This window comes from Elephas maximus, chromosome 19 (genome assembly GCF_024166365.1).
Source record: "Elephas maximus indicus isolate mEleMax1 chromosome 19, mEleMax1 primary haplotype, whole genome shotgun sequence".
In the NCBI taxonomy this organism is placed as follows: domain Eukaryota; kingdom Metazoa; phylum Chordata; class Mammalia; order Proboscidea; family Elephantidae; genus Elephas; species Elephas maximus.
Genome location: NC_064837.1, coordinates 31,188,730 through 31,210,672, shown reverse-complemented (window position 1 = coordinate 31,210,672; position 21,943 = coordinate 31,188,730). Strand labels below are relative to the sequence as shown.

At 39.0% G+C, this 21,943-nt stretch overlaps 1 protein-coding gene across 12 annotated transcripts in view; it reads right to left on the bottom strand.

Annotated features, from left to right (window-relative positions):
* SYNRG (synergin gamma) overlaps window positions 1-21,943 on the bottom strand; it is a 76,703-nt gene that overhangs the window by 9,666 nt on the left and 45,094 nt on the right. For 10 of the 12 annotated variants that reach the window (XM_049859106.1, XM_049859109.1, XM_049859110.1 and 7 more), the window contains 6 exons: window positions 19,513-20,460; window positions 10,221-10,814; window positions 8,753-8,916; window positions 7,843-7,896; window positions 7,235-7,331; window positions 5,070-5,218 (listed from right to left, as the gene is read on the bottom strand). In XM_049859106.1, coding sequence (XP_049715063.1) covers window positions 5,070-5,218; window positions 7,235-7,331; window positions 7,843-7,896; window positions 8,753-8,916; window positions 10,221-10,814; window positions 19,513-20,460 — 2,006 coding nt within the window. The remainder of the gene's footprint in view (window positions 1-5,069; window positions 5,219-7,234; window positions 7,332-7,842; window positions 7,897-8,752; window positions 8,917-10,220; window positions 10,815-19,512; window positions 20,461-21,943) is intronic. The other 2 variants (XM_049859108.1, XM_049859112.1) reach the window with 2 other exon arrangements.

Sequence of the window (21,943 nt, the reverse complement as noted above, 5' to 3'; positions counted from 1 at the left end):
TTCTGTTAAAGTACAAGCTTCTTCATGACAAATCATACCATATACTGCCTCTGTTGACTGTATTATATTCTTCATGCAGTGGACAATTCAAGTAAATTCTATAGACTGAGGTCCTACCAGTTATCAAGAGGAAATGACATGGTTATAATGTGGGAAAGTATAGTTTATAAAGAAAACATTCTACATCCTACTTCGGTGAGTAGTGTTTGGGGTCTTAAAAGCTTGTGAGCAGCCATCTCAGATGTATCTACTGGTCCCTTCCCAACTGGTGCAACGGAGAATGAAGAAAACAAAAGACACAAGGGATAGAATAGTCCAAAGAACTAATGGGCCACAACTACCACAGGCTCCACCAGACTGAGTCCAGCACAACTAGATGGTGCCTGGCTACCACTACTGACTGCTCTGACAGGGATCACAATAGAGGGTCCTGTACAGAGCTGGATAAAGATGTAGAACAAAATTCAAATTCACACACACACAAAAAGACCAGACTTGCTGGTCTGGCAGAGACTGAGGACATCCCAAGAGTATGGGACCCCTGGACACCCTTTTAACTCAGTACTCATCACTCCTGAGGTTCGCCCTTCAGCCATAGATTAGACAGGTCTGTAGGGCAAACAATAATACACCTGAGGAATGTGCTTCGTAGTTCAAGCATGTATACAAGGCTAAATAGCACACCAGCTGAAAAGCAAAGATGAGAAGGCAGGAAGAGACAGGAAAACTGGATGAATGGAAGCAGGGAAACCAGGGTAGAGAAGTGGAGAGCGCTGACATGTTGAGGGGTTGGCAACCGATGCCACAAAATAATTTGTGCATTAACTGTTTAATAAGAAACTAACTTGCTCTGTAAACTTTCACCTAAAGCACAAAAAAAAAAAAAAAAAGACATGGGTAGCTGATTTGAGGGTTTATCTAGTTTTCAAGGTGCTAATTACAATGAGAACTGACTGCCACCAAAACAAAAACCTCACAATCTTAATGGAAAGAAGGCTTTTAAGCTGTTCTGGGGGGTCACCGGGGGAATGTACAGAAAAGAACTTGACTGATTATATCAAGTGCTGCCAGTATACTCTCCTCTTGCTTCATCTCATTAACTCTAATGCTAAATACTCCCACATCCACTCCCCAAGAAAAAAGTTTTGTACCTCTCTGATTCTACCCACACCACTCGCCCATTTCAAGAAGCCAACAGAGCATAGTAGTTAAGAAAAGAACAATGTTGTATATTTAACATCCTTCTTTTTATGGGTTTGTATTTATTTAAATGTGTTGACTTAGGAAGTATTCCCAGAAGTAGAATCACTGAGTCAACTATTCCAAACTTTTGTACGTCCTTCCATTAATTCATTTAACTTTTATTGGGTGTTTATGCAGTGCCCAGCACTGTATTCTGATCAAGAACCAAAAGATGAACAAAATGTGGTCTTGGTCCCTGCCCTCAAGGAGTTCACAGTAAAGAGGAAATGCATTGCCAAACCCCCTTCCCATAGGGTGGTACCAATTTATATTTCTCCCTTAATGTATTAAAAAAAACCGAGTTGCCATTGAGTAGATTCTGACTCAATAGTGACCCTATAAAACAGGGCAGAACTGCCCCACAGGGTTTTCAAGGAGCAACTGGTGGATTTGAACTGCTGACCTTTTGATTAGCAGCCTGAATTCTTAACCACTGTGTTGATTAAGCGCTATGGCTGCTAACCACAAGGTCGGCAGTTCGAATCCACCAGGTGCTCCCTGCAAACTCTATGAGGCAGTTCTGTTCTGTCCTATGGGGTCACTATGAGTCGGAATTGACTCAAAAGCAATGGTTTTTGGTTTTTTCCTTAATGTATAGTCCACATTTTACCACATCAATGCTATTAGGATTCGAACAAACAAACCAAACAAAAATTTGGCCTATTCTTAGGTAAAAAATGAAATTTTGTTTTAATATGAATTAATGCTTACCTGTAATTGACTTGTATGCTTTCTTCGAAGAGCAAAGACATGGGGCCATTGTCAGTATGTATTGCTACGCTTTTTCCTAGTTTACCACTTAATCTATTTCTTCCACACTTAGGATGACTTTCATTAAAATGTTCTTTGGAATTATGTCGTTCTGCCTATATCGACAGATATTATAAGAAGCTACTCAATGAAACCTGTTGCTTTAGTTATTGAAAGGATATTTTAAAAGATAATGTTGGTTACATTACAGTTTCTCTTTACAAGAACCCATAAAAGGTATTTCTTTCTGATATTAGTACCAGAAATAATTACACTTCTCCTTAATACTGGGCTTATTTTTATATTATGAACACAGTAAATCATGAAACTGAGCATGTCTTCTTTATATCAATTCCTAGAAAGTTTAAGGTCAACTGTACAGCCCGCCCCTAGCAAATGCAAGCACTTTAAAAAGCATGGCTGTTTTGTACACGTAGCTTCATCTCTGGCTTGATCTTATCTTCCCTACTCTCATTTTACCTGTTTCATTTTCCTCATCCATTTCCTTTAAAAATGTAATCCAGTTATTAAAATTAACAAGTACAAAAAAATGCATGGTACCTAGTTTTTTTAAAAATCATATAGTTCAAAAGAGTGTAAAACAAAAAGTACAGTGTGCCACACTCACAGAACCGCAGCTTCCATGTTAGCTGTCAGACAGAGCTTTCTGGTTAGGTTGTCTTCACTATCAACTATGATCAGGTCTTATTTTTCGATGTGTACCTCTAAGATTTTTCCATCATGTCTCAAGGTAAAAATACTAAGAAGAAAAAACAACAACAAAAACACACACATACACAAAAACACTAAAAAGTCCCACCAAACATTGTGGGAATACCTTATTAGTGTTCTAATAAAGAAATAAGGGACACGGTCTTGCTTTTAAGGAGTTGAGAAGCTCGTGGGCAAGAGACAAGGAAACCCACAATTACCAACAAGCATGTTAAGTGCTATGACGGAGCAATGCGCTACGGAGACACACAGGAGCGACATCTAATTTAGACTGAAGGGGGCTAGGGATGACCTCTGGAGAAAATGATGCAGAGGCCCTGAGGCAAAAGCAGCTTAACAGCCGCAGAGAGGCAAGGGCAGTCCAAGTGACAGAAAAAAACCTTATGTGCTGAGCTAAAGGAGTTTAAACTTGACCCTGAAGACCATGAGAGCCCACTGCAGGATTTTAAATGAGATTTAAATGACATGATCAAATTTGCACTTGAGAAAGAACAGTCTGGTAGTGGCGTGCAGACCAGACTTATAGAGGATGAAGAATGGAACCAGTAACCCTATCTGAGAGCTCAGAAGGGATGAGGGCCTGAGTGATGTAATACATTTTTAAAAATAAAGTTTCCAGCTTGTTATATTTTCTAACTATTGTTAATATGTGGGAATGCTATGAATGTTTGCCAAACTCAATAAATATAAGTCCTTGAATTCAGATATTTAGAAGTATTTCATATTATCAAATATAATTTTGTCTCTTTTCAAATATTTATAGTTCATTTCTTATTGTACTGGCCAGAACAATACTGTTGAAAAATAATTACCCATGCTGTATGATTTTAGGTTATAAATTGAAAAACTGTCCAAGGGAACAAAATAGAAAATGATTTAAACTCTTTAAGAACGTAATATTACAAACCAGAAGCAACGTAACAATGGTGAGGCGATTTGCTATTTAAGACATGTTGCTGGAATAGCTGGGTATTCACCTGGCTATCAGGACAGTGCAATAAGAATTGCTTCCTACCACATGGCTGCAATCCTGTTCAGATGGGCCATGTAGTTAAATGTAAAAAAGGAAAAGAAAAGTGAGGCAAATGGAATAGCATATTTATTCCAGCTGTGGAAGGAAGATAAATTTCTGACTATTGTGGAAATAAAGGATATCATAAAAGACAAATGAGATACGTATGAATATATAAAAATAAAATAGCTTTGCCCCATGAAATGTAAAAAGAGACAGTAATAGAAGAGGGAAGAAAATAACTGATAAAAGCTTACTATCCAATATATATTAAAAAATTATTATGAATGTATAAGGTCAATAGTCATATTCCATTTAATAAATGATCAAAAGAGATGAACAGTTTATGTGAACAAGAAACAGGAATAGTAAATTATCATCTGGAACACTGCACAGCTTTTCCAGAAAAGAAGGAAATGTAAATTCCAAACAACTTTAGGGAATCATACACTTGTTAAATTAAGAAATCTTTAAAGAAAGCTAGAACACAGTACAGAGAAATGTATACTTATATACTGCTGGTACCACAGTCAACTAGTTCAAGCTATCAGGAAAACCATATAATCAATGGAATAAGAGCTACATACGCATGCATGCACGTACATGTGCACACACATGCACACACTCTGACCTTGGAACCCCACTTTGAGGAAAATATCCCCAGAAGAAGAAACAGTCATTTGTTTAAAGATATTCAGAGTAGAACTATTCATAATAGGAAATAATGAAAACAATCCAAGAGCCTAATAAAGGTAAAGAGGTTAAGCAAACTACAGTACAGCAACAAGTTATATAGCATACAGCTTTTAAAAGGACACAGAAAAAAAACAAACCAAACCAAACCCATTGCCGTTGAGTTGACTCCGACTCATAACGACCCTACAAGACAGAGTAGAACTGCCTCATAGGGTTTCCAAGGAGCGGCTGGTGGATTTGAACTGCTGACCTTTTGGTTAGCAGCTGTAGGTCTTAACCACTGCACCACCAGGGCTCCAAAGGACACACAGAGAACACAAATAACTAGAGGTAAAAAGGGAGGAACTCAAATCCACAGTTTGCAAGACATGCATACATGTATGTGAGTTAAGAAGGATGTAGAAAGAGAGTACATGCTTTCCTGTCCTCTTAATTTAGGTACAATGGTTTTGGAGCTCCCCAGAAGCCAACTTGAACTGTTCAACTAACTGCACAAATGTCATCCTTCTCCTTTAACATGACATGGACCGCTAGGTACCTTCAGATTCCAATAAGTGCCACTGCAGGAATGTATGTCCTGTTTTACAACATGGTTTCTGGAAAGAAAAGCAACTGCTAAACCGTCTAGTGGGCTTACCGTGAGTGTGGCGAGTGACATGAAGCCGATTAGGTTATTCCACACTTTGTCAATGTCCTTCAACAGCTGCTGGAGTTTCTCACTGCACACTGCGGTGGCCTTTATCCCCAGCTCCACACGTTTGGTTACTCTATATACCTCAACGACACCTGACAGAGCAAGAGAGTAGAGGGTTAGGTGTTGAAAGTGTAGAGAATGAGATAAGCAAGACAACAAGCAGCATTATTATTTGCTGGTATCTTTGTTGGAATTAAGGACAGAGGTGACCTTACTATTCCTCGAGACCAACCCACCCCTCAAGGCTGCTGTAAGAGCACAGGCTCTAGAGCTACACTAAAACCAAACTCACTGCTGTCGAGTCAATTCCAACTCACAGTGACCCTATAGGACAGAGCAGAACTGCCCCGCAGGGTTTTCAAGGACCAGCTGGTGGATTCCAACTCCTGAGTTTTTTGTTAGGAGCCAAATGCTTAACCACTGCACCACCAGGAGCTACACTACTTGGGTTCAATTCCTAGCTCTGCCACTTGCTAGCTATGTACGCTTGGGCAAGTCACTTATCCTCTCTCTGCCTCGGTTTCCTTATCTGGAAAACTGGGCTAATAACAGTACGTCCTCAAAGGGTTATTGAGAAGATGAAATGGGTTAATATATGTAAATGGCTTAGAACAGTGCCCAGAGAACAGTAAGTGTTATGCAAGTATTAGCTTTCTCTTTTTTTCCTAAATTCTTAATAAGCCCATCTGTTTGAATTTGGGAAATCCCATTAAACTGGTTGAAAACAAGAATATTGAAAGTTTAAAAGAATCTAAATGTTAGTATCATCACAAAGCAATTTAGAAATACCTCATCCTTCTAAAGTTCCAACAATTTATAAACTCTGTGGCTTCATGTATCTTTACATAGGACACAGGATGCAGACGGCTCTTATCCTGTGATCTCTGAATTGTGGCTGAACTTTTCAAGCAAGGACGATAGATGCCACGTACTTTTACACTCTAAAGACAGCCACCAGACACAGCCCCATGTCCCCAATCCCCTTACCCTAGCCTTTAAAGAGAAGACTGGAGGCATTACAGGGGATCTTGCAAGGGGTATGTCACCAATCCGTGTAGGGCACTGTGACTTTTTCCTCTTCCTTCCCCAGGGGAAGGGCAGGGGTTGTTGCCCACCCTAAGCCATGTGGGGGCTTCTAAGAGAATCTCCCACAGAGATTAGGAAACCTACTAGAAAGGAAGGCCAGGTTCCCTATTTCCTGATGAACATCTGCTTTGCAACAAAATTGGGCTTGTTTGGGCAGGAAAAGAGGAACTAGAGTGAGGTGGCAGAGTAGAGGAGAGACCACATGCCTTCACTATTCAATCAGTCAGCAAATATTTCTGAGTGCCTATTATGTGCTGGGTACTATTCTAGGTGTTGGGGACACAGCAGTGAACAAAACAGACCAAAATCTTTGCTTCCTTGGAGCGTCATTCTAGTGGAGGGAGAGAGACTATAAACAAGATTGAAAAAAAAAATATTAAAGGTAAGGGCTAAGGAGAAAGTTAAGCAGGGAAGGGTACAGGCAGTGTCAGGGGGTGGGGAGAGGAGAGACAGTTTTGAGAAAGTGAGGCCAGGGAAGAAGACCTCACTTAGATGGTGATATTTGAGAAAAGATCTGAAAAAGATGAGGGTCCAGCACATGGGGCCACAGCTAAGATCAAGCTTGAGGAGGGCTAGGATGCTGAATTGGACAGAGATTGAGGTTTTAAATGGACTGGGATGTTTAAGAGCGGAAGGAGGCCAGGAAGCTAAGGAATCTGTTGGTGATGTCATTAATGGGTAGAAAGAATCCAAAGAGCATGGTGAGGCAGTGATTGGAGACAAAATGATTTCATTTTTATCCTTCACCTAGTTCAGACTCTTCGATAAACCAGTAACACAGATGTAATTTTATACTGTTGCTATTATGTGTATAACAAGGACTAGAAAACTTAGCCATAGAGGCCTTAAGTCTCATAGTTGTTACCGCTTGTGACTTAAGCGTCTTATCTACAAGTGCAGATGCTACTAAGTGAAGTCGTCTGTGGCATCAGAGATCTAGATTAAAATACTTAACATAAGGGGATACTGAAAATAATGCAAAGTGCCATGATTTTAAATAACTAAAATATAAAAGAACATACCTAATAAATATTCCATGCCTTGGGCTGACTGAATTACTTCTGTGCAAACAGAACTACTACTGATGCCATTTAAGGTATCATTTGCCTTCTTTATGACCTACAAGAAATGAAATCACGTCACCTCATGTAACTGAGAAAAGTCATTGCAAATCAATTTATTAATTAGTAGTAGAAAACCGACCAAAAAGCCAAGAGGTATGTAAAAGCATAAGTAACTGATGTATGTATATGATTACGCTGAAACAAATCTGAGAATTTAATTTTAACCTTGAAGAAACAATCCTCTCTTTCCTTGGAAGACAAAAGACAGAGATGCCCCAGCTTAAACATTATTTTAAGTTAGGCAGAGTTAATGATGGCACTTGGTTTTTTCTTAAACACAATGAGAGATGAAGGCACAAGTGACAATGGAGCCAGAGTTTGCTACTATATATGCGAAAGAAGTCTCACTTACAGTGGACGACTTTTCATAGTTTCAGGCTGCACAAGGCCATCAAGGGAAGGCTCTCCTCAAGTTTGCCTCTACCCATTCAAATGAACCAAGGAGAAGACAAAATGGCACAAGACGGCACTTACATAGGTGTGAACACTACAAGTGACATACTCACATCTAGGGCACTCCCCAGGCATCTCTGCCATTCATAAGCGTATCTCTCATTCTCCTGTGAATTAAAAAAAAAAAAGCTGGGTTAAATGGGTACGCCTGGGATCCTTTATTTATGACTTCTGTCAATTCAAGGAGCACTGGAAGACTTTGTTTTTATTAAAATTATTTTAGCTCAAGCCCAGTTTATCTTTTTGAACTTACTAATGATTATTTTAAATGACTAATAAATGTAACTTCAGAGCACGTGGCCTGTAAATCTGAGGGAAATGGTTTATAGTAGTTTCCCTCTTTAAATGTTGCCTCCTTTCCGCCAGTAACGGTATAACCCTTTCTTCTAAGGTACTAACCGTGTAGGTGTCTAGCACAAGAGTCAACATCAAACCACTGGCTTTCTGCCCCACGGTTATGATGCATGTGAATGTGTGATAAAGATGGGGGCAGGAGGAGAGTTAAGGGTGTTGGTTGCAGAAGGAAGCCAGCATGGGACTAAGATGAAGCAAATATAAATAGTTAGAAGACCCAGAACATTTTCCCTCCCTCCCCTATTTTGAGGTTTTAACATTCACTAAGATGGGAAACTATGAGTCAGAATCAATTTGACATCAATGGGTTTGATTCTGGTTTTAAGATGGTAAAATTTAAATGCTCAGAAAGAATTTCCCAAATACTTCTCTCCTCATAAAGTCCCATGAAACATTTCAATTTTAGGGTCACTAACTACTTTCAGTAGATGCCACATCTGGGAAGTATTTTCATCTAGGACTAATGTCATTCTCTCACTTTAAATACACATTTTATGCCCAGCGTCTTGAGATTTTCTGCCCCTCGTTTTCCCAGGTGAAAGCTGAAGGCATTTCACTGGGACCCTTGGTGCCCTTGACCTGGCTCCTGTGGAAGGCCAGCCTGCTTACCTCCACTTCTCCTGTTAGGTCTTTGTACTTGTCACGGATAACAGGCAGAGCAGGCTTTTCACTCAAAGTGTTGGAACGGTCTCGGAAAGGCTGCTCCAAAGCCGGAGAAGGAGAGGAACGGCTTATTTCTTTATCACCAAGGCTCAAACTCCTCTTGTGAGATCCTGCAAGTGGAGAGTACAGCCAAAGGTCTGAGTCACTCAGCTTAGTTCAAGCAGAGGCTCTTCCCTGCCAACACAGCCCTTCTTCAGGTGTTTATGTCACAAGGCATTCAGAAACACAATTCTCATTCATTCTGCCTGGGAAGCTACATGTTGGATCTTTGCAATCCTTCCTCTTGTTTGGCTTCCCTGCCTTTAATTTTTTCCATTACTCTTCTCTGATCTACGCTGATTCCTCCAGAACTTTAACTGCAGAATCACTGGAGTCTGGAGGACAAAAGTGACTTTCTAAACATCACTGCATAAGACTTGTATTGCTTTTCTAGTCATTAGTTATGAATTTGTACTGAGCTCCTAAATATTCTTTCAATCTGTGATCAATGATCCCTTCTTTCAGGATGGGATTAAAGCAGAAGAGGCAAACTCAAATGCCTACAGAGACCAGGCAAGTAAAGTAAATGACTGAAGTAGCCCAGTTGAAGATAGGGAGTGGTGGGGATTGTGGTAAATTGGGGAGAGCTTGCCCAACCTAAAGGGGCACTGCTACTCTGGCTTTAAGAGTCAAGAGGTGGGAATGCAGGCCCAGTACTGACAGATATAATGACTTTTCAAGAAAAGCTAGAAATCCAGGTTATGTAATCTCTCATGATTTTTAAATATTGGCAACTGCTTCAACCTTAAAAAAAAAAAAAAAAAACTTCTGTGTGGGCAATTAAAACTGAGCTGCAGGCTGGATCTAGATCTACATGGCAGCCTCTGGACCACAGAACATAGTCTATAGCCAGGAATAAGAGCAGAGCTAACCTGTCCACAAGTACATCAAATGCATTCCTCTGGCTCCACACACCTCACCAATAAGCCAATGAACAACAGACTATGTTCTGTTTGTTTTTAACCCACAAAGGAGTTTTCTGAGGAATAGTGATTTGACTTCAGTTCAGTCTCAGGGAAATTTTTTTTTTTCCCCAGGCTAAACTACAGTCATGGAAAACAACAGTAGTTGCCATGGGTTGGGGTGGGTGAAGGGTATGACTACAAAGGAGAGGATAAGGGAGTTGTTTGGGGTGATGGAATTGTTCTGCATCCTGATTGTGATGGTGGTTATACAAAACTACATGTGTGCTAAAATTCACAGAATTGTACGTAAGGGAAATCTGTTTATAGTTATCGCTAACAGGCCGTTCTCTCAAAGGTCAAGAAATCTATTTCCTGCTAAACCAGGGACCAAACTTTTATTCCTGAGAAAGGACATCTAACATCTCAGTGGAAGAAACCAGGATAGCAAAGTCTACATTGAAGCTACTTACCTTGAACAGAAAGGTCAAAGGTCGCCAGCTCACTTTTGATCATTTCTTCACTGGATTTCATTTTGCTTTGTGAATTGGCCAGTAAAAAGTCAAACTTGCTAATTTTGGGCTTTTCACTTTGAAACTCTCCAAAGTCATCCGAACATTCTTTTGGGGTTTCATGAGAAGTGCCGCTAGAAGCTGGGCTTGGACATGTAACCTCTTGGCTCCGTTCTGCTGAAGGCAGGTCCTGACTTGTGAAATCTTTGTAGCTTCCGCTTTCATAGTCCTTTTGCTCACTGGCCTGGGGTATTCCATCTTTAAAACTGGCAAACGCCGGAGATGTAGTTTCTGGAAGACCATCTTCACTCGCAAAGGTTGTTACTTTGGAGAGAGATGTCATGGTGATGCTTTCAGAACTGCCAAATGAAGTCTCTTTCTTTTGAAGAATTGAGGCAGCTGAGGAGGATCCACTTCCTGCTGAGAGGACAAATGGAGAGAGTTTTCTGCCCTGAGAGGCCTCATCCCTGTCTGACCAGTCATAGCTTGTAAGAGTGCTCACTGCAAAATTGCTACTGTAGGTTCCAAAAGCAGCATATTTTAAGTCCTCTATATCTGAAAGGGAAATAAGACCCCACAATTAGAGACAAGCTCACAATTTAGGCAAACTGTCCTAAGTTCTGCAGAAGCAAAATGTCTAGCACATCTGATTAGTTTTGTGCATATTAGAGTTAACTACATTCAGAGGGTATAGCTGGGCTGTAAAATCTGATCTTAAAAAAAAAAAAATAACACATTAGCCTTCAGCTGGCATCTATATGTAGTCATGAAGAACCATTTTCTTCGGATATAAAAATTACTACAAAAAAACAGGCAGTTCATCTACCAATGTTTGATACAAGATTAGCCATTTAACAACTTGTCTATTTACTTATATTTTAAAATGTACTTACATATTCCCTGCCTAAAACATGGCTCCTTCCATCCTGTTAGAAAATGTTCCTTTAAAACATGTTCAATTCATATGAAAAGATACGCATGTGACAATTAAAAATTTACGATTTCTCAAAATTAAGGTAAAAATAATGTTTCCTAACTTTCAACCAATTATTAGAAATTTCTGTTTCAGGCAAAGCCAAATATGAGGTTTTAATCAAGCAATTACTTACCTAGTTGTTATTTTGGTCAATTTAGACGTCATATTGCTGTGGTGGAGTGTGAGGAAAGAAAAACCAATCTAGTCTATGTCAGCCCCTAAAAAATACAGTCAAGGGGCTGGGTCCAGTTGGGCTCCTGTTTCTCATTCAACTATGAGTTCCATCCCCGATTTGGAAAAAAAAAAAAAAAAAACACCCTGGGGCAAAAGACTCATTTTACAAAACATTCGTAATACACATTTGAGAAATTTTAAGAGGCATAAAAATGAAGAAAGAGTGTAGGTTTTTTATTTAGACAGACCTGGTTCAACTCCCAGCTCTGCTATCTACTACTTGTATGACACTAGGCAAGTTGTTTAACATTTCGGAACCTCGGTTTGCTTATCTATAAAATGCGGAGAAGACCATGTACTTGGAAGCACTGTATTTGGATGATTAAGTGCGTGTAAAGGGCTCAGCTCAGTGCCTGGTGAGCAATGCATAGTAGCTATTCTATTATTTGTTCAGCATAGTTGCCTCCGGCCTCAATTAGGCATTTAGTTGCAGCTTGGGGCCTAAAATGGAAGTATTTCAAAGTAAAAATTAAAAGTAGACTCACTATTTCAGTGGTGTTTACTGTGGAAGAAGTTTCTTGCTCAGTTTCAAAAGGCAAAGCAGCTGTGGCTGCGTCAGGCTGCTGTGGAGAAGCTACGTGTCCACTCGGTCAGTCTGGCGTCTGCCACGATTTAGATTTTTACCCAGGTTTAATTTCATTTTAGTCATTGTACACAAGACAAGAAGACCAATCACCAGATCTCCCTCTGGCAGCCACACACACGATTTACAAGGAAAAGTCTCGAAAGCTGTGTGGGCCAGATTTTCCTAACGAAGTCAGTGAGGTGACACCAGCACTGGGTCTTTTTTTACCTTTCTCTCACAGCCACACTGCATAGCTCATCAGAGTTAAAGGACTCTTAACATTTCCAGACCTCTTCTAATATGTATCTCTCTTTAAAATCCCTTAGGAAAAGGGTACTAAATTAATAATAACAATAGAGAGCCCTAGATATACAAAAAAGCCAACCACTGAAAAGTAAATATCACAGGACGATATATTTTTAAATTCTGCAGTGCAAGTGGTACCCTTCAAATGTGGCTAATTAAAAAGGAAGGGGGAAAGAGATTCAGGTGAAAAATTTATAGGTTAGAGGGAATGAAACAAGCCTCTGGCTGTAGTGGTTTTCTTTCCCCCTTTTTAAAGGCATTAGAAGGTACCCTGACTCAAAAGAGGTGAAATTCAATCAGAAGGCAGAGGCAGCTAAGCACGAGCCTGGTCTTCAAGGGGTAGGTTCAGAAGAACATTTCATAACCCAGGTATTTTCATTGTTAGACCCTGCCAGAAAGCTCTTTTGGAGAAGTTATATTAGGAACTATTCCCAGAATCTCATCTATTAAGAGGGTAGTAATTTTCCTAGAAACCAAGGATAAATGTAATGAAAACTTAGCTCTAGTTTAAAAACTGTAACCAAGTTGCTATGGTAATAAAAGACCCTTTTGTGCAATTATGCAACAAGATTTTTTTTTTTTAAACAGAAGTGACTGTAATATACTCAGGTAAAAGGCAATATATAAGTCAATAAGGGGTTACCTTAGCTGAAGAGCTTTCAGTCATTTCTATAATGTACAGATCTTCACTAAATCTTATTTTTTATTAAAAAATGGTACATATAAACATTTTGCCTTTTGGAACAACTCATAAAAATGACCAAATGAAAGACTTAAGTACAGTGGAAATACTTTATATATACATATATATACATATTTAAATAATGAAGAATAAATATACATGATTTACTAAAAGCAAACCTCAAGGTTGAATTTTATATATTATTTTGCTTATTTATTAGCTACTACAGTGTGGCATAGTGGTTAAAAGCTTGGCTGCTCAACGAAAGGTCAGCAGTTAAAATTCACCAGCTGCTGCTTAGAAATCCTATGGGACAGTTCTACTCTGTCCTATAGGGCTGCTAGGAGTCGGAATTGACATAAAAAAATAACTGAGTGAAGTATAATTAATTTGAACACATAAGCAAGTATTAAAAAATTGACATTACATACGGAATGTAAGACATAACTCGGTAGCCCTAAACAATATAAAAACAGAGTAGTATTTCCAGGCATGGTAAATTTTGTAAACCATTTTCTAAGAAAAATACGGCAAATCAGGTCACTAGGCTAGGTCAAACCAAGAAAATTCCTCATTTCCTGTGTTAACAGTTCTACAGCTGCTAAGCAGTCAAATTATATATATTATCGTATAATCGTCTTAAAAATATTAAAGCTTCTGTAAGACCTACAACATAAAAGTGATGGAAGCCCTGTTTTGAAAAATATGGAATAACCCATATTTTCTTTTGTAATCACTGAATTTGCTACAGAAGGGTTTTCAATTTGATAGCTGAATTCTGAAAATTGCAAGAGAAAAAGAAAACAGAATGGATGCAATAAAATGAACAGAGACCCACTACTTTATTTCCATTTCTATCGGAGAACTCTTGGACTGTGCTAGGTTGAACTGCACTTGCACATGGATAATATGCCAAACTGTGTGCTTCAATACATGTGTTTATGTTTGCAACCAGGAATGTCCTATGACAAAGGGCAAAAGAATGAACTACACAATTTGCTTTCCATCATGGATCTCAAATGAGACATGGATTTCTTGTTCATGCTGGCAAGTCACCCTATCAGCCTCTTCCATAAGCTCTATTCAAATCCCTTTTGAATAGGTGTTGTAGGCGAAAACAAGGTATTTCTTGGGACAAAGAAGGTAACGACATTTTCCCGTGGATGTTTCTAAAGCTGTAAGCGTATGGCCATGTGATTAAGAGTTACTGGCTTTTAAGGAAGGGGTTTAGAGAGAGAAGAAAGGTGGTAACACGTGCAAATTCCACTATTCTCAAGTATTTTATATCACAATAAAAATGTGCACTGGACTAAGGAAGAAATATCTTTTAATTTCCAATACTGATTTAATCTAAACTTCATTTACCAAAGCAAACCATGAAATATTTATACGTTTCAGCTCCTCTCCATCCCTCATCCTGTTCTTCTTTCTGAGAATGGTCATATTCATATTCTCTATGAATTATAAAACCTGGTCTGACTGTATCCTGTAAGTCTCAAACACGCTGATAGGTGCTGTTGAAGAAAACAGGAATGAAAGTAATCATAGTGTAAGTCTGACAGGCTATAAAATGTGGCTATATGTCTGCCTTCCAGTGTTTTCCCGTCTACATGAAAACTTCTCAGTCTTCATTTGTATAAATGAATGGTTTAAATCTATGGTTTAAAATATATCCATGCTACTGTAAGCACCTTCAGGTTTCTGTGTCAGTGCTTTAAGTTCAAAAAAGAAAAGTGCCAACACTGTGGAATTTTTAAGTCAGAGGAAATGAATGACAAGGGATGGTGTCAGGATACACAGTGCGACTGCCCATGGTCACCATTATAAAGCTTCTCAAATGAGCACAAAAGATGGTTAATGCAATTAGGGCCTCTTGGCCGAAAAGGGGAGCCAGCAGCACCCAGGAGACCTGAGCATATGACCTTCTCATGCTCTCAAAGCTACTGGCCAATATTTTCCAACACAATTTGTCAAAAGTACTCAACTGATGGAAAAAGAGATCTAGAAGCAGCTCTTTAAAAATAACTTGATTCTTTGAGTTGTTTTAGGAGTTCATGTTCATTTGCTACTTTTAAAAATCAGCAGGGATTTTAATGCAACCAATAAGAGTTAATTGTGGAATCTAAATACATTTACGTAATTTCTCATGCACTGATGTATGAAATCAAGCGCTAACCATATCTTAATTGGCACTGGGGTAAACAAAACATAGCATTTTTTGTTTGTTTATTTAAACCTGTAGCACAGAGTTCTTCAAGTCTTTACTCTAAAAAAAAAAAAAAAATTATATTATTACGTTATTAAAATGATCTCCCTAAAAAGTAGTATTATTACTGGGGAAACATTCATTGCTTAGTCTGTGAATGTATGTTTTACACACGGTCATTTTTTGCAGTCTGCTTAGATAAATGCAAAAAGGAGTTAAAATAAGGCAGTCCCAGATAGACTACCCCTGCATTAAAGAATTCCATTTGTGAAGGAATTCTTCAGCCAATGGAACCAAGAGATGGGTCTTATACACAGTACCGGAACATCCTAAGTAAAAGGCAGATGGTGTTATCATTAGATGGAGGCTACACTAAGATCTCTTTCTTCCAAATCTGTTAGCTGCACACATCATCATTAGAGTAAAAAACCCGTTGCCATCTAGTCGATTCTAACTCATAGCGACCCTATAGGACAGAGTAGAACTGCCCCATAGGGTTTCCAAGGAGCGGCCCAACTTTTAAGGACTGTGCCACCAGGGGATAATGTGTTTTTATAAGATTTTTGAAACCAAGTATTATTCAATTTTCTAAAGCCTCATACTCTGGAAAACACAGTATTTTAAATGGCAGGCCCAACTTTTCTTAGAGTTCATCTAAATCCCAACATGCAATTTTTTTCTTTCTTAAAAAGTACTATTTCAGACACTCTAGCTGATCTCTCAGGAATCATTCAGTGGTTTAATTTTCTTCCTCAAATTTTAAAAAAGAACAAAGAACCAAAGCCTTAAATCATAAGAATAAAAATTTTAAACCATGGAAATAACACTTTTTCCACAGCTTTTCTTGGTGTAAAGTTTCTGACTTGAAAAACAAAACCCTTCCAAAGTTTCCTCCTATCTATTACACTCTAAAATGAACAACAAGTTGTTTTCCAAGTTTGGCCTATTTTTGTTGCTAACTTTCGTTGATCCTTCTAGAAAGTGTTTTCTCAAAAATCGAAAATGTTTTTAACCTTACTTTGTCTGACACATGCCTAGCTAAGGTCATCTGAAGAACTTGCTTTATGGAGTATCAGTAAAAGAGACTTGAAGTGGCTTCATAATACACTCTAAAACTCTGAAAGATAACATATGCTCCACAATCAGAGAATGGAGTGCTCGATTTCAAAGTCAAATTCAGTCCTGAAGACTTCTAGGCATTAAGTGAATGCTCTGCAGTACAGAAATTATCAACTTAAATTCAGTTTATATTTACTGTGATCATAAGTCCATCTCAATACCATTTGATGATTTATTTTAAATTCAGTTTATCAACATGCAGTTATTAACAGATATCTGTTCTTCTCTTTCCCCTATATTCAACTCTTAGATCTTCCTTCTCATCTTCCCCTTCTCTTCACAGTGTAACTCCTAGTAGAGAGAAAGGCTCTGTGAGGTTTACTGAGCAATGAAATCTACTCAGTTTCTTCAGAAACTGGGATAAATTTTATCTTTCCCTATTAACATAGTATGAGGTTGCCTTATTTTTTCAAACATTTAAAGTTATATTTCGATTGCAATGTCATGTTAAAAACTTACACCAGTGGAATTATAAGAGAGAAAAAAAGTTAAAATGTACTAATACTTTCTAAGGAAAAAGGTGTTTGAGGAAACAAAACAAATGGGAAAAACCCTCAAGTCCGAGGAGAAACTACTGTTTCAAACTTGGTCTGAACCAGGTATTTCTTTGGTCTAATCCTGAAAAAGTACAAATTACACACATCCCCACACTTTCAAAATATGCCAAAGAATTATTTATTAACACAAGACTTACAGATCACAAAAGAGAGCGGTACAGAAGAGCTGGAAAGGAAGTCATCAGAACAAGCATGCAGATCAGTGTTTGCCAAGGAGTATACTAAAGCAAGTTCGAAAAGGCACATTCGCACAGAAAAATGTCCAAAGTGAAAAAGAGACATCAGAAAGCAGCCAAAATAAATAAATAAGGCGTTGGTTAAAATACAAAGATTTTCAATGTTCAAGAAGAGATACTTCACAGGTAGGTAGGTAGCTACAGAAGTCTTGCTAACCCTTTGAAAATGTCACAAATGAGCGGTAAGCTCTCGCTGCCAACAAAACCAGATGATCTTATGACTGCACACGAAGATGCTTCAGTGCCAGAGAGATTAAACCCAGGGGGGAGAAACAGCAGCTGAGCTGAAATTATATGCAGCAAGGGCTCAAAGGGTTAAATGTAATAATACGTGGAGATTCAGGCAACGTTATTAGTATTATCTACCTTCCATACAAAGAATTATAGCAAGAGTTAAAAGAGACAGTATCCCCTTCAGAGTTAAGTTAGGGTTTCTAAGCAGGGTTATGGTTCATAGCCATCTACAACGTTTTAGTCTCTCTTCATACCCACTTCTTATTCCTCCAATAATGAGTACCTTTAACCCTCAAACTAAGAGAGCAGGAGATACTGTGGTGAACATGAGGATAAAATAAACCCAAATCACATTGAGGAAGTCCCTGCCATTTACCTTCTACAATACATGTATGCAGCAATTTTGCTCAACAACAATATAGCTTATTGGTCAGTATTTCAACCCCTTTAACAACCGCTCTAAAGGGATACTGCTCCTTTCCGACATAAGGTTTACAGATCAAGGTAGGAAACAAGCTGCATTTAAGAATATCCTCAAACTGAAGGGACTTGGCTTGAACGTTACAGGTTCAAAGCTCGGAATGTTCCAAACATACATAAAAGAACATGAGCACAGAAGATTATTTTAACAGGTTAATCAGAACAGGCGCCATCAAAAAAACCAACCTTCCCTCCCCAAATAAAATACACCCTGAACCTGGATTAGATTTCTCTCCTAAGGACATCTAACTTGGCACTGTGAAAGAATACAGATGCACTTTCAGAAAAATAGCCTCTAATTAATAACTTCAGGGTCCAAAAAGGCTAGTATACTTGTTATGAAATTTGTAAATAAAATTCCAATACTGTTGTTAGAAACTGGAGCACTGCAACCAGTTGTGGTGGCTCAAGCAGCTCAGACCAAAACCAAAGAAAACCACTCTATCAAACCACCACCAACAACAACAGAAAAACATCTGAGACGAGTACAAACAAGGAAAGTAGACAGTCAAGGGCACAAAGGGCTCTGCCCACAGCCCACTGCACCTGAAACACACCTTAGCAAACAGCAACAGGAAATACGAGTTGTCTCCGCTAACTTGCTCCTGATTCAGCACCCTGTTTAAGAACACCTTTCAACAGCCGAAGGATTGACTTACCAATCTGATAGACCCAGACACTTTAATACTTTATAATTTCTGCCCAAGTCTGTAAACTTGCAAGTGTCCTAAGTGTTCTTCTCATCCCCCCCCCAAAAACCTTCATAAGCATAATACAGTCCCTAGAATAATACAGTAATGCTGAGATAGCTCTCATTATTAAAGGCCACAAAATAGGGTTTATCATTCTATATACATTTCAAAAAACAAAACAAAACAAAAAACTAGGTCACTTGGGAATCTAGTTTTTATGACAGGAAGTTGGACTAGAGAATAAACTGCTACATGTAAACCCACACAGATTTAAAGAGGGCTCCCTCGTAAGATGTTGTTGGTCAGTTTTCAAATATTTTATCAGAAAGTTAGTAGTCACCTATTCTAGTACCTAGAGATTTGTTACAACTTAACACTTGCAGTAATAGAGTTAACACTAAAAACAGTACCTGGATTCCACTGACAATAACAACACATGCCCTCCTTCTTGCCAGACCCTGACACACAGGACATCCACGCACAAGCCCTTTCCTTCTTCTCTTGAAGGGTCACGGCAAACTGCAGTACAACTGGTTAGAATGTTTTACTTTCTTGGCAGAACAAGAGTCAGTTTTGTAAACCAAATGGAATACTATACCGCCTGCTGCCAAACAAATCCAAAGGAAAAGAAAGGAGAGGGAACCATTGACCTTACTCACAGAAATGGAGAAACACTGCTGGCACTGCAGAAGTCTTTATAAAATTTCTGGCAATGTAGGTTCGCTTACCAGTAGGTTTTTATGTGCCTGTTAGATTTCAAAAATAAGAATATCTAGCTCTCCATTCTAAGTTGCCACCAAATCAAATTTAATACTGCTTTAAGGGGACTGGCAACGAAGAGGTTAATTATATTAGAAATTCATAAAGATAAAGGGCCAGTGCTTCACTCTTTAGTCAGCTGACACCCACTGAACCATCTCTGAAATCTACACCACCGTCACCAGAGCAATCTCACCAATTCCTCACCTGCAGCAGGAGGATGCTGGCCACTAACTGTTGGCAAATCCAAAGAGCTATCAGACATGACATGCTTAAGATCGCCTCCCACATCAGCCAATTTCATGTCAAACTGAACAGAGAGGGCATCTTCAGAGTCCTCCTTGCCAACACTGCTGCCACCGATAGAAGGGAGATCCAAGGACTTCACCGAAGCAGAATCTTCTTTGGTGTGTCTGAAGGCCACTGCTTTTTCTCCCAGGGATTTGTCCGAGCTCATGGAAGAAAACTTGTTGGAGTGGAAGTCAGCAAAATCGTCATCACTTTTTCCCGAAGGAGTGCTCTCTTTGAGTTCTTCAACACCTAGTCCAGATCCTTCCAGAGAAAGCTGTCTGAAGACATCATACTTGGTAGGCGCAGCAGCTGGGCTCTGTCCACTCTTCACTGTGCCGCCTGAGGTGCTGGTGAGAGGAACAGGACTAATTTCCTCTTTCAGGGCATCATATTTGTCATCTGCCTTTTGCTCAGATGAAATTGAACTATTACTGAAAGCCATAAAATCCGCAAAGTCATCCTGCTCCCCAACAGATGCTGGACTAGAATATCCCCCAAAAAGGCTGAATTCTCCAAAATCATCAGCCAAACTAGAAGTTTTAGTTGATGCCAATGCTGTCGTAGCTGCAGCAGAATCTGCTGGCTGTGGTCGTGTGGAAATAGATTTCGATCCACTAAATGCAGCTGAAAAAGACACTGGTTTCTCGTTGCTGCAGTTAACTGAGGAAAACATATCTAGATCTGCTAAATTCAGAGGATTTTTCACTTGTATTTGTTGTTTCTGTTGTACAGCTCCCGAGGGGAAGGATGCTGGAAAAGTTTTGTCTTTTGTTGGCGGTTCTAGTGGTGATATGCTATCGGCTGTTTTAAAATCGGTGAAACCGTCATCAGTTCCTGGACATCTGAATTCTGCAAAGCTTTCTCCTGAAAGAAAAAACAACCAAATAAAAAAGAATGTTGAACTGAAAACCACATAGTACACATGATGTTAAATCACAAACATAATTTTATAGACTTTTCTCCACTGGCTTGACATTATTTAACCACAGTTTAAAACCCATCAAATACCCCTTTGGAAAGAAACCACATGCTTGTTTACACATTGAAGTTTAGTGATAATGAAGTAAATAAAAATCAAACTGAGAACACCTAACAGTACTATTTTCATTTGCTTATATTTTTAGAAGGCCAAAAGCATACTCGGAACATTTTCTCCCTATGGCTAGCCAGCCAAGCACACAATAAGAGCATACAACAGAATAAGAAATAGGTGCTGAAGAGAGAATAGTGGCCCTCTACAGCCTGTTACTCAATCATCAATAAGAAAATACAAAATTAGAGGTACTCGTGAAGTATTATGAGAAATCCTGCATTGTTAAATTGAGGATGTACAACACTTGGTTCAACCAGGCACTTTAAGGCTATCATCAGATACTTGCTAAAGTATATGAAAGCATTAATTTGAAGGGAACTGTAATGCCAACGTGGCTAAGAGTATATTAAAGTAGCTTTTCCCCATACCCTCCAACTAACAAGCTGAATCTCACAGAAAGATCTGTGAGCGTTCGGGGTCTTCTTGAAACCAGCCATTTCACTATACCAATGAGCACTTATTCTTATTTTTAAAATTCAAAGAGATTTGAATAAATACCACCTCTACTATTTAAAATTTCAAAGGGCATCATTAAGACTTTAGTTTATATTGTGCTAGTCTGAGAACAGAATTACTGACTGAATTATTTTTTGTTAGAGAGAATAGGTACTAATGTACTTCTCATAAATACCTAAATAGGCTCAGTTAACAAGTTCATAAAAATCTGGGCCCAAGATTCTTTTTTGTGTGTGTGTGTTTTAAGTGGAAGTTTACAATTCAAGTCAGTCTCTCATATAAAAACTTACACACACCTTGCTATGTAACCCTAGCTGCTCTCCCCCTAATGTGACCGCACACTCCTCTTCTCCACCCTGTATTCCCTGTGTCTATTCAACCAGCTCCTGTCCCCCTCTGCCTTCTCATCTCACCTCCATACAGGAGCTGCCCACATAGTCTCATGTGTTACTTGAGCCAAGAAGCTCACTCCTCACCAGTATCATTTTCTGTCTTATAGTCCAGTCCAATTCCTGTCTGAAGAGTTGGCTTCGGGAACAGTTCCAGTCTTGGACTAACAGAGAGTCCGGGGGCCATGGCCTCAATCAGACCATTAAGTCTGGGCTTTTTTTATGAGAATTTGAGGTCTGCATCCCACTGTTCTCCTGCTCCATCAGGGATTTTCTGTTGTGTTCACTGTCAGGGCAGTGATCGGTGGTAGCCGGGCACCATCTAGTTCTTCTGGTCTCAGGCTGATGGAGTCTCTGGTTTATGTGGCCCTTTCTTGTCTCTTTGGGCCCAAGATTCTTAATAGGGTTT